The sequence below is a fragment of the Carlito syrichta genome, unplaced genomic scaffold, assembly GCF_000164805.1.
Source record: "Carlito syrichta isolate Samal-C Ts95f unplaced genomic scaffold, Tarsius_syrichta-2.0.1 Scaffold126652, whole genome shotgun sequence".
Lineage (NCBI taxonomy): Eukaryota > Metazoa > Chordata > Mammalia > Primates > Tarsiidae > Carlito > Carlito syrichta.
Genome location: NW_007070748.1, coordinates 132,315 through 143,644, shown reverse-complemented (window position 1 = coordinate 143,644; position 11,330 = coordinate 132,315). Strand labels below are relative to the sequence as shown.

The window sequence follows — 11,330 nt, the reverse complement described above, 5'->3', positions numbered from 1 at the left end:
AAAAAAAAAAAAAAAAGAAAAAACAGGCTGAGTGCAGTAATCACAGTCCTTTGGGAGGACAAGGCAGGAGGAACACTTGAGACCAGGAGTTTGAGACCAACACTGGCAACATAGTGAGACCCCATCTCAAAAAAAAAAAAAATTAAAAATTAGTTGGGTGTGGTGGCAGCACCTCTAGTCCATTACTTGGGAGGCCAACGCAGGAGGATTTTTTGAGCACAGGAGCTGGGGACTGCAGTGAACTATGATCCTGCCACTGTAGTCCAGCCTGGGTGACAGAGGCAGACCTGGATTCTAAAAAAATAGACAAATAAGTTTTTTGAAATCCAGATTGAAAGCAAATCTTCGTTCCTGTCTGTTACGTCTGTGTGGAGAAATCACAGGTATTTGTGATACTGATTCTGCGTGTCTGAAATATTTTATCATCAAAACCAGAAAAAGCAAGAGTCTTCTGGAGAGCTGCCGGGTAGGAAGAACACACTCCTGCCCTGTCGCAGTCCACACTGAGCCCATCATGGGGCCCTCTTGGCTGCCCCTTTCCCTGGGTGTGGCTGGGTGTGCGAGGACGGGAGTAGGCTGCGAAGCGCTATGTTATTCAATCCACCAAAACCCACCAAAAGGCTCTGGAAGACTTTTTTTTGAGTCAGAGTCTCACTCTGTCGCCCAGGTGGAGTGCAATGGCATGCTCACGGCCACCACAGCCTCGACTTGCTGGGCTCAGGGGATCCTTCTGCCTCAGTCTTCCAAGTAGCTGGAACCACAGGTCCATGCCACCACACCCGGCTAATTTTTTGATTTGTTGTAGAGATGAGATCTCACCAAGTTGCCCAGGCTGGTCTTGAACCCTTGGGCTCAGGCAATCCTCTCGTCTCCGCCTGTGCCTCCTAAAGTGCTGGGATGATAGGCATGAGCCACTGCGCCTGGCCCCGAAGACTCTTAAAAGTGCATGTTCACAGCAGCATTATTATAATCTTTGAAAGGTGAAGCCAACCCCAATGTCTACCCACAGATGACTGGATAAACATATGCGGTCCCTCCACACATGGGTTCCTCAGTCACAAAAAGGAGGGAGGCTCTGACACAGGCCACAGCATGGACAAACCTTGAACACATGACACTGTGAGAGAGGCCAGACACAGCAGGCCACAGCGTGTGTGACTCCATTGGGAGAAGCGTCAAGAGACAGGAGGCAGACCTGGGGCTGACAGGGGTTGGGGGAGGGGATGGGCAGTGACTGCTGATAGGGCGGGGGGTGTCTCCTTTTGTGGATGGAATGTTCTGGAGCCAGATGGAGGAGGTGGTTGCACGATACTGTGAATGTGCTACCTGCTCCTGAATTATGCATTTGAAAGCGGTTAATTGTGTGTCAATTTAGTATCTATTTTCTTCCACATACATTTCATAATCAGGAAACATTATCAGTACACATTTCAAAGCAAGTGATCCCCTCTCCCCGCACCCCAAGCCTAACCACATGATCTTGAACAAACCTTTCTTTGGTTCTTTCTCTTTGTCTTACTCTAACTCTGTCAGGTGGGAGCCCAATTCCTTCTTTAACTCCTGATGGGTTGGAATGAATACTCCCCTCCTGCAGCCTCACCCTGCAGTTAGAGCCCCAGTGCACCTCCCCAGTCTCAGGCTTGTACTAAGTCTCCACATTGACGACAGTCCTGGAGGATGCAGTCAGGAGCTCTGTCCTCCTTTGGGGTCTATTTAGAACACAGCTGGCCCCAAGTTAATCCTTTGGAGCAGCTGGTGGGTCCCGCGTGGGCCAGGTCGTGTGAGGCGCCCATGTTTTGCAGAAATGGATACCTCTGCATCTAAAAATAACTCCCAGGGCTGAATTTTTCCCAGGATCTATCCTGTGCCCGCTGGGGATCATCCCAGGGACAAGGCTGGGGAACAGGGGTGGGACCCAGTGTTCTTGTGAGCTTTGCCAACAAGCAGACTCCAAGTTTGCAGCATGGGTATGCCCAGTGTAAAAGTCACATGCCCGGGTTCTGCCTTTGGCAAATGACCACCTGCTCTCAGCTTCAGTTTCCTCTGTTGTCAAAAGTCTGGGATGGGACCAGGTGCAGTGGCTCACAGCCAGTGTTCCTATCTGATAGGCACAAATAGGTCCCCCAGCACTTTGGGAGGCCAAGGCAGGAGGATTGCTTGAGTCCAAGAGTTTGAGACCAGCTTGGGCAACATAGTGAGACCCCTGTCTCTACAAAAATAAAAATAAAAAATTAGTCAGGTGTAATGGTGTGTGCCTGTAGTCCCAACTACTCGAGAGGCAAGGCAGAAGGACTGTGTGAATCGAGGAGGTGGAGACTGTGGTACTCCAGCCTGGGCAACAGAGCAAGACTCCAATGCCAAAAAAAAAAAAAAAAAAAAGACCAAGATGGAAGTACCCACTGTCACAGAGCTGTAAGGATGATCCAGTGACGTCACACATTTCCATAATTATACCTCACATCATTACCAAGCAACCCCAGAAAACAGGACCAGTCTTCCCATTGCCACAGATGAGAAGACTGAGGCTGACTGAGGGGGCTGGGCTTACCATGGCAGCAAGGCGATGAGGAGAAACTGCCCCCCAGGCTCCAAGGACCCTTTCCCTTGGCCAAACTCCTTGGTTTCTCTTGCTGGGTTTTGGGTCAGTACTGGGGAGCCGGAGCACTGGGGTTTCAAAGTCAAGCTTGTCACCTACACATCCCCCTGTCACAGGGTGAGCCTGGGCTAGTCACTCCCTTCCCAGGCCTCAGTTTGTTCACGCATATGATGGGGACGGTGTCCGGGGTGACCAACTCCCCACTCTGCCTGGACTCCAGGAGCTTCTGGGGACGTGGGACTTTTGGTGCTCATCTTGGGCAAACTTGGACACACGGGTCCTCAGTGCTACCAGTCATTTCAAAAGACACCTGTGAGGACACGTGGCGGTTGCTCGGTGCTTAGCAATTACGCGAGTATTCTAGGAACTGGGCAGAAACAGAAAGCACATGTGTGGGCGGGCATTTTGGTAGATGGATTTTTATAAGCCAGCTCTGCCTCAGCACCTCAGCAGGGAGGAAGAAGCCTCGGTCTCTAAGCCCTGTCTGTGACAGACACTCTGACCTTCCCTCTCTGGGGGTCAGTGTACCACTTGCAGATGGCAGGGTAGTGTCAGAAGGGTCTGCAGGGTGCCCCCACACTGCTGCTGTTCCATACTACACAGTCTGAGATCCATGGGGTATGACGGAGAGGCCAAATCTCTTAGTGACTCCAAGACAAGTCTTGTTCTCTGAGCCTTTGAGCTCAGTGTCTGCCTCAGTTTCTTCACCTACAAATGGGGAGATGGTAACCCCATACCTCACAAGGTTGAGCAAGGGTGAGTGGCCTCTGCCGTCAAAAAGCTTATAGTTCAGGAGGCCGGGTGCAATGGCTCATGCCTGTAATCCCTGCACTCTGGGAGGCCAAGGCAGGAGGACTGCTTGAGCCCAGGAGTTACAAGACCAGCCTGGGCAACATAATGAGACCTCAGTTCTACGAAAAATAAAGTTAGCCAGGCATGATGATACATGCTTGTAGTCCCAGCTACTCAGGAGGCTGAGGATTGCCAGAGACCAGGAGGTTGTGGTGATTGTGGTGATGAATACCAGCCTGGGCAATGACAGAATGAGACCCCAACTCAAAAAAAAAAAAAAAAAAGTTCAGACCAGATTTCTGAAACCTGGGATCGAAGAACTGTTTTCTTAGGCCACCACAGCATTTGAAAAATGTTCTCTCCTTTGGGAGAGAATGGATAAACTATGGTATGTCCTGACCATGGACTATTACTCTGTGAGCTATGAGACAAAAAGAACACCAAGTGACCAGAAATGTTTACGGCTGAGTGAAAGAAGCCAATCTGAAAAGGCATGATTCCAAATATACATACAAGACAGGACCTCCACAAAATAGAATTTCTAATTTAAAAATGTGTAGCCGGGCTCGGTGGCTCATCCTGTAATCCCGCACCTTTGGGAGGCTAGGGTGAGTGGATTGCCTGAGCCCGCGGGTTCGAGACCCGCCTGGGCAACAAGACCTCATCTCTACAATAAATCAAAAAAATCAGCCGGGCGTGGTAGCACATGCCTGTAATTCCGGCTACTCGGAAGGCTGAGGCGGAAGGATCGCCGGAGCCCAGCAGGTCGAGGCTGCAGTGGCCGGGAGCGGCCAGTGCACTCCAGTCTGGGCGACAGAGTGAGACTCCAACTCAAAAAAAATTAAATAAATAAAATAAAAATAAAAATGTGTATTAAATTTCAGTCACCTTCAAAGTCCTCTTCATCTGATGCAGTACACCTATTGAGATGCTTTTTTTCTGCTGCTCACAACAGTTTTTGAACTCATCAATTTTGATGCCTTTTAAAAAGGTGCTTCTGCTGTTTTTTGTTTAACCTCTTCCATGTCAGCAAAATGTCTCCCTTTGAGGATGTTTTTCATGGGGAAACAACAGAAAGTCGCTTGGGTGAGATCAGGTGAATAGAGAGGGTGGGGCATGGGATCATGCCGTCTTTGGTAAAAAATTGCTGAACGCTCAGTGCAGTGTGGGAAGGTGTATTATCATGCCCTGTTGGAAGAACCAGTCACCTGTCTGTCACAATTCAGGCATTTCTTCTGCAAATCATGATGCAACCTTCTCAGAACTTTCAGATAAAAACTTTGGTTGACTGTTTGATCCAGAGGCAAAAATTCCAAGTGCACTACAAAAGGCCTGCCCTCCAAAAGAAAATTCTGGTTTTTTGGGGGATCCCCCCTTGTATGACACTCTCAAAAAGGCAAAATTACAGGGGCAGTAAAATGATCAGTGCTTGCCAGGGGCTAGGGGGCAGAAATAAACAGGTGTAGTTCAGAGAATTTTGAAGGTAGTGCAACTACAGATGTTTAGGCTATTTTCAGTGTACAATGGGTTTATCTGGATGTAACCCCATCATCAGTTGAAAGCATACTGAGCCAGGTGTGGTGGCCCATACTTGTCATCCCAGCACTTTGGGAGGAGGAGACGAGAGGATTGCCTGAGTCCAGGGGTTTGAAACCAGCCTGGGTAACCTGGTGAGACCTTGTCTCTACAAAAAATCTAAAAATTAGCTGGGCATGGTGGTGCACGCCTGAGGTTTCAGCTACTTGGAAGGCTAAGGAGGAAGGATCGCCTGAGCCCAGCAGGTTGAGGCTGTGGTGGCTGTGATTGTGCCACTGCACTCTAGCCTAGGGGACAAAGTGAGACTCTGACTCAAAAAAAAAAAAAAAAGCATACTGAGTGCTTTTGCATCATTGTAAAGTCAGAAAAGCATAAGTGAAACCATCATAAGTTGAACCATTGTGAGTTGAGACCATCTATTCTCTGTGTGAGCTATAATGGTGCATACACGTTGCTATACATTTGTCAAAATCCAGAGAATGTACACCGCAAAGGAATCCTAATGTAAACTACAGACTTTGGCTGATAATGATCTTGATGATATATGATAATAGCAGTCATATGGCAATGATGATGTCGATTCACTGACTCCAACAAAGGTATTACTCCGGTGTGGTGTGGGACACTGATGGTTAGGCTGGGAGGGAAGGAAGAAGAGGGTGTATACGGGAACTCTATACTTTCAGCTTCATTTTTCTGTGGGCCTCAAATGCCTCTGCAAACGAAAGTCTATTAATTTTAAAAAGAAAAAGAAAAAAGTTTGAATGGTCAACAAATATTTTTATTACACTTTATTTTACAAAATATTTACCTATTTTTTAGAGACAGGGTCTCACTCTGTCACCTAGGCTGAAGTACAGTGGTGTGATCATAGTTCACTTCAGCTTCGAACTCCTGGGCTCAAGCAATCCTCCTGCCTCAACCTCCAGGGTCACTGGGACTACAAGTATATCAATATAGCCCGGCTAATTTTAAAAAAATTTTTTGTAGAGATGGGGTCTCCCTATGTTGCCCATTCTGGATAACCAACATATACATATAAGAAGCTACTAATCCACATTTCCAGCTTCTCTTGAAAAATCAGCTGTGGTGGCCCCAGTCCCAGCCTGGCTGGTTCTACTTGGGGACAGATGGTCCCACCTGGCTTGTTTGCATGTAGTGTACCACCTGCCTGGCCCCTGGCAGCACTGGAGTTTGAGATTCAAAGTACAGATCAGTGGTTCTCGATGGGGGAGACTATGCCCCTGGGACATTACCAATGTCTAGGGACATTTTTGGTTAACATTCCTGGGGGGTGAGGGTTGCTACTGGCATCTAGTGAGTAGAGGTCAGAGATGCTAAGAAACATCCTGAAATGGACAGGGCAGCTGATACCCTGTCACTTACACCATGGTTGGGTCTCCCTGATGCAGGGAACTGATTCTCACCTGGGGAACTTTTTTACATTTTTAAGTTTCAATTTTTCTTTTTTTGAGTTGGAGTCTCACCCTGTTGCCCAGGCGATCCTCCTGCCTCAGCCTTTCAAGTAGCTGGAACAACAGGCGTGCGCCACCATGCCCAGCTAATTTTTTGATTTATTGTAGAGATGAGGTCTCGTCAAGTTGCCCAGGCTGGTCTCGAACCCTTGGGCTCAGGCAATCCTTTCATCTCGGTCTCCCAAAGTGCTGGAATTATAGGCATGAGCCACTGCGCCTGGCCTATTTTTGTTTTTTGAGTCATGGTCTCACTCTGTTGCTCATTAGAGTGCAGTGGCATGATCCCAGCTCACTGTAGCCTCAAATTCCTGGGGTCAGGTGGTCCTTCTGCCTCAGCTTCCCGAGTAGCTGGGACTATTGGAGCCACCACGCCTGGTTAATGTTTTTATTTTTTGTAGAGACGAGGTCTTATTATGTTGCCCAGACTGGTCTTGAACTGCCCGGCTCAAGCGATCCTCCCACCTCAGTCTCCCAAAGTGCTGGGATGACGGATGTAATCCTACAGATCCCAGTCTCTCCTGGGGAACTTTTAAAAACATGGATATTGGCCAGGCACAGTGGCTCAAGCCTGTAATCCCAGCACTTTGGGAAGCCGAGGCAAGAGGATTGCCTGAGCCCAGGGGTTCGAGATCAGCCTGGGCAACTTGGCAAGACTTCATCTCTACAATAAAATAAAAAATTAGTCAGGTGTAGTAGCATGCACCTGTAGTTCCAGCTACTTGGAAGGCTGAGGCAGAAGGATCTCCTGAGCCCAGCAGGTTGATGCTGGGGTAACTGTGAGTGATCCATTTCACTCCAGCCTGGGTGACAGAATGAAACTCTGACTCAAAAACCCAAAATCAAAAAACTAAAAAAAAAAAAGGATGCTAAGCCAGGTGTGGTGGCTCATGTCTGTAATCCCCAGCACTTTGGGAGGCGGAGGCAAGAGGATTTCCTGAGTCCAGGGGTTAGAGACCAGCCCAGGCAACATGGCAAGACTCCATCTCTACAATAAATCATGTGCCTGTGGATCCAGCTACTTGGAAGGCTGAGGCAGAAGGATCGCCTGAGTCCAGCAGGTCGAGGCTGTGGTGGCTGTGAGTGTGCCACTGCACTCCAGCCTGGGCGACAGTGACACTCCGACTCAAAAAAAAATTAAATAAAAATAAAAACATGGATGCCGGTGCCACCCCCAATCCCACAATTCTGATTTAATGATAGAGGGGTGCTGCTGGGGCAGAAGGAGTTTTAAAATCTCCCCAGTGAGTCTGATGTGTCCCTGAGAACTACTGGTCTGAATGAATTACTGGGATGCTTAGGGGCTTAAGGGATTCAGAAGTCATTCATTCATTCACTCATTTCTTTAGTGAGGCAGCCAGTACTCACTGCTGCCTAGTGAGCCAGACTAGTACCCTCTGCCTTGGAGGAGCTCCGAGTTTATAAGCAGCTTCTGTCCCTTTCAGTTTTACACTAAAGCACCAACTCCGGCATGCTTGCAAGTCACCTGGGCAGACAAGGCATGGTGGCTCACGCCTGTCATCCCAGTACTTTGGGAAGCAGAGGCAAGAAGACTGCCTGAGCCCAGGGGTTTGAGACCAGCCTGGGCAGCTTGGTGAGACCACATCTCTAAAAGAAAAAAAACAAGTCACTTGGGTGTCTTGTTCAAGTGCAGGTGGGTTCAGCTGGGCTAGGTGGGGCCTGGGATTCTGCATTCCTAACTAGTTCCCAGGAGACATGGATGCTGCTCTGTTGAGCACCATGCCCTGAGCTTCAGCTTTGCTAAGGATTTTCGAGAAATCCTGACCCAGAAAACACCAGTCTCCAGATAATACATTCCTCCATAGCTTTCCAAATCCACATAACCCGCTTCACAAATGCCTTAGACTCTATCACCGACAACATTCTCCAAAGAGTTCCACAATAGCCAAGAAAGGGAGTCTGGGTTATTTTCACCAGTGATCCCATTTTACAGATGAGTACACTGAGGCTTGTGGAGGTGAAGTACCCAGCTGGGTGTTTACCCCGTGCTAGAGGTAGGACTCTCAATTTGGAGATTTTTCTTTAAAGCCACCTGAGTTCTTTCTCATCATCTTCCAGGGCTGGCTTCATGGAACCACTAACAGAAGGGCCTTGGACTTGGTTTAATGTTCTGCTGTCACCATGCTGAAATTCTTCATTTCTGAACAAGGGCCCCAAACCCACATTTTGCACTGGACCCTGCAAGTTCTGTAACAGGTCCAGCACACAGATTCTGAGAAGAAACGTCTACAGAGGCTCAGCCTGCACACTAACTGGGGCTAACAGTTCAATCCTACATCTGACTTTTTCGAGGAAAGCAAGAATGTCAGAACAATAGTACTCATTCTTGGAGGCAAACAGTCCTGGGTTCAAGACCAAAGCTGCCACTTGCCAGCCAAGAGACCACAGTTCATTGTGTATTTATTTATCTATTTTTTTCTTTCCAGAAAGGGTCTTGCTCTGCCACCCAGGCTGGAGTGCAGTGGTGTGATCATGGCTCACTGCAGCCTCAAACTCCCAGGTTCATGCAATCCTCCCACCTCAGCCTCCCGAAGAGCTGGGACTACAGATGCATGCCATCATGCCTGGCTAGTTTTTTTAATTTTTTTGTAGAGACGGGGTCTCACTTTATTGCTCAGGCTGGTCTCAAACTCCTGGGCTCAAGCAATCCTCCTGTCTCAGTCTCCCTAAGTGCTGGGATTACAGACGTGAGCTACCATGCCCAGCTTCATTGTGTATTTAAACTAGTTTAGCCACTAGTTTCTACTTCTCCAGTTGCAAGAGGAGGAGTTTGAAAGGAGTTTGAACTGGGTGGAGTATCCTCAACCTTAATAGCAAACCACAATCACTAGGAGTGGGAAGCTTCATATTCTGATTCAGTTGGACTGGGTGGAGACAAGGGGATTTCAAAACCCCTGGGAGTGCCCATAGGCAGCCAGGGTTGAGAGCCACTTCTCAACCTTCAGGAACCTTGAGGCTCGGACATTTCCAGCTCTGATGGTTTCCTGTAGGACTCCTGCAGAGTTATCTCCGCCCTTCCTGCAGGTTCTCAGCCTCTTTTTCTCAGGACATTTGTGTCCTACATCTCTCATAAGGCTCCTACTCTTTTTTTTTTTGAGTTGGAGTCTCACTCTGTTGCCCAGGCTAGACTGCAATGGCATGCTTACGGCCACCCCAGCATCGACATGCTAGGCTCCAGTGATCCTTCCAAAGCCTTCAAAGCAGCTGGAACTACAGGCGGGTGCTACCACGCCCGGCTCTTATCCATCTATCTATCTATCTAAGAGATGACATCTATCTATCTATCTACCTATCTATCTATCTATCTACCCGGCTCTTATCCATCTATCTATCTATCTATCTATCTTAGAGATGACATCTATCTATCTATCTATCTATCTATCCATCCATCTATCTATCTATCTATCTTAGAGATGACATCTATCTATCTATCTATCTATCTATCTATCTATCTATCTATCTTAGAGACAAGGTCTCACCATGTTGCCCGAGCTGGTCTTGAACTCGTGGGCTCAGGCAATCCTCTTGCCTCAGCCTCCCAAATTGCTGGGATTACAGACTTGAGCCACCCGCGCCTGGCTGCTCCTACTCTCTTAAGCTTTAGATTTTCCAAGGTATTGGCCAGGTACGATGGCTGTAATCCCATGCCTGCAATCCCAGCATTTTAGGAGCCCAAGGCAGGAGGGCTGCTTAAGGTCAAGAGTTTGAGAACAGCCTGGGCAACATAGTGAGATCTTGTCTCTACAAAAATTTAAATTACTTTTGAAAAAAAATTAACCAGGCATGGAGGTGTGTGCTTCCAGGATTCAGCTACTCGAGAGGCTAAAGGGAGAGGATGGCTTTAGCCCAGGAGTTGGAGGCTGCAGGATCTTGACTGAGCCACTGCACTCTAACCTGGGTGATGGGAGAAGATACTGTCTCAAACAAAACAAAACAAAAACAATGTATGCAGTTGCTCAGGGGCCTGGCCTGGGCCACCAGGAATTCTTCCCCAGAAAGAAAATAGAGTCCCATGTTCATGCTAGGAGAATACAAAAGCCCATTCTGTTTTGCAAAGCAACTGCTTTCCAGAATAGTTTTAAGGAAATACAGGTTCTGGCATGTGGATAGGGAAAATAAATAAATAAATAAATAAATAATCACACCACCAGGCAAGTAGAGTATTATCCTGTTTGCAAAGAATCATGCATTGATGTCTCTAACTACACAGGTATAACTGAACAGGAGAGAAATCCGGAAGGGCAGCCACCTCTGTGTTGACTGTAATGATCTCCTTCTTCCTTTGCAGTTTTTCAGGTTTTTTACAAAACAAAAGCACCTATTTTTATCATCTGAAAAAGAAAAAAAACTATTTCCATTCTGAGATATAGGAGTCATTTACCTCTAAGTGGGAGAAAGGGTCGCAAAGTTTGGGGTGCTTGACTTTTTTTTTCTAAAGCTAAATTTCACAGCTCATTACGTTTGCAGGTATTCTAGAATAATTACAGTACTAGATGACCAAGAAACATTTGCTCAAGGCAAGCCTTGCATAAAAATAGAACACATTCTAAGGAGGCCACATATCCTCATCTAAAAAATGTTTTAAAAAAGAAGTCCAAGAAGCAGAGTCTACACCTCTGCAACTCCCCAGAGGTGTCGGACCGAGGGAGGACACTGACCCCAAATCACCCAGCCCAAGGGGCAGGATCCGGGCCAGGGCTGGAAGGATCCCCCGGGGTCGGAGATCCAGCAAGGCCTGGCGCCTGGCAGGCAGGGGAGGGGAGGGAGAGCCCGGTGTCACTTTGCTGCAGCCGAGCGCAGCCCCCGGCACAACCTTATATAGACACTCGGCGCCGCTCCCACTCCGCGTGCCAAGGGCGAGGAGCGAGGTCACGGCGCGCGGCCGGGACATCCGGCCTGGGGGCAGCACCGAC

The 11,330-nt window shown here is 48.0% G+C and overlaps 1 protein-coding gene across 1 annotated transcript in view; it reads right to left on the bottom strand.

The window, feature by feature from the left end:
* TMEM38A (transmembrane protein 38A) overlaps positions 1–11,330 on the bottom strand; it is a 27,325-nt gene that overhangs the window by 14,734 nt on the left and 1,261 nt on the right. Inside the window, exon 3 of the mRNA XM_008048784.2 lies at positions 11,086–11,313. Within this exon, the coding sequence (XP_008046975.2) occupies positions 11,086–11,313 (228 nt within the window). The remainder of the gene's footprint in view (positions 1–11,085; positions 11,314–11,330) is intronic.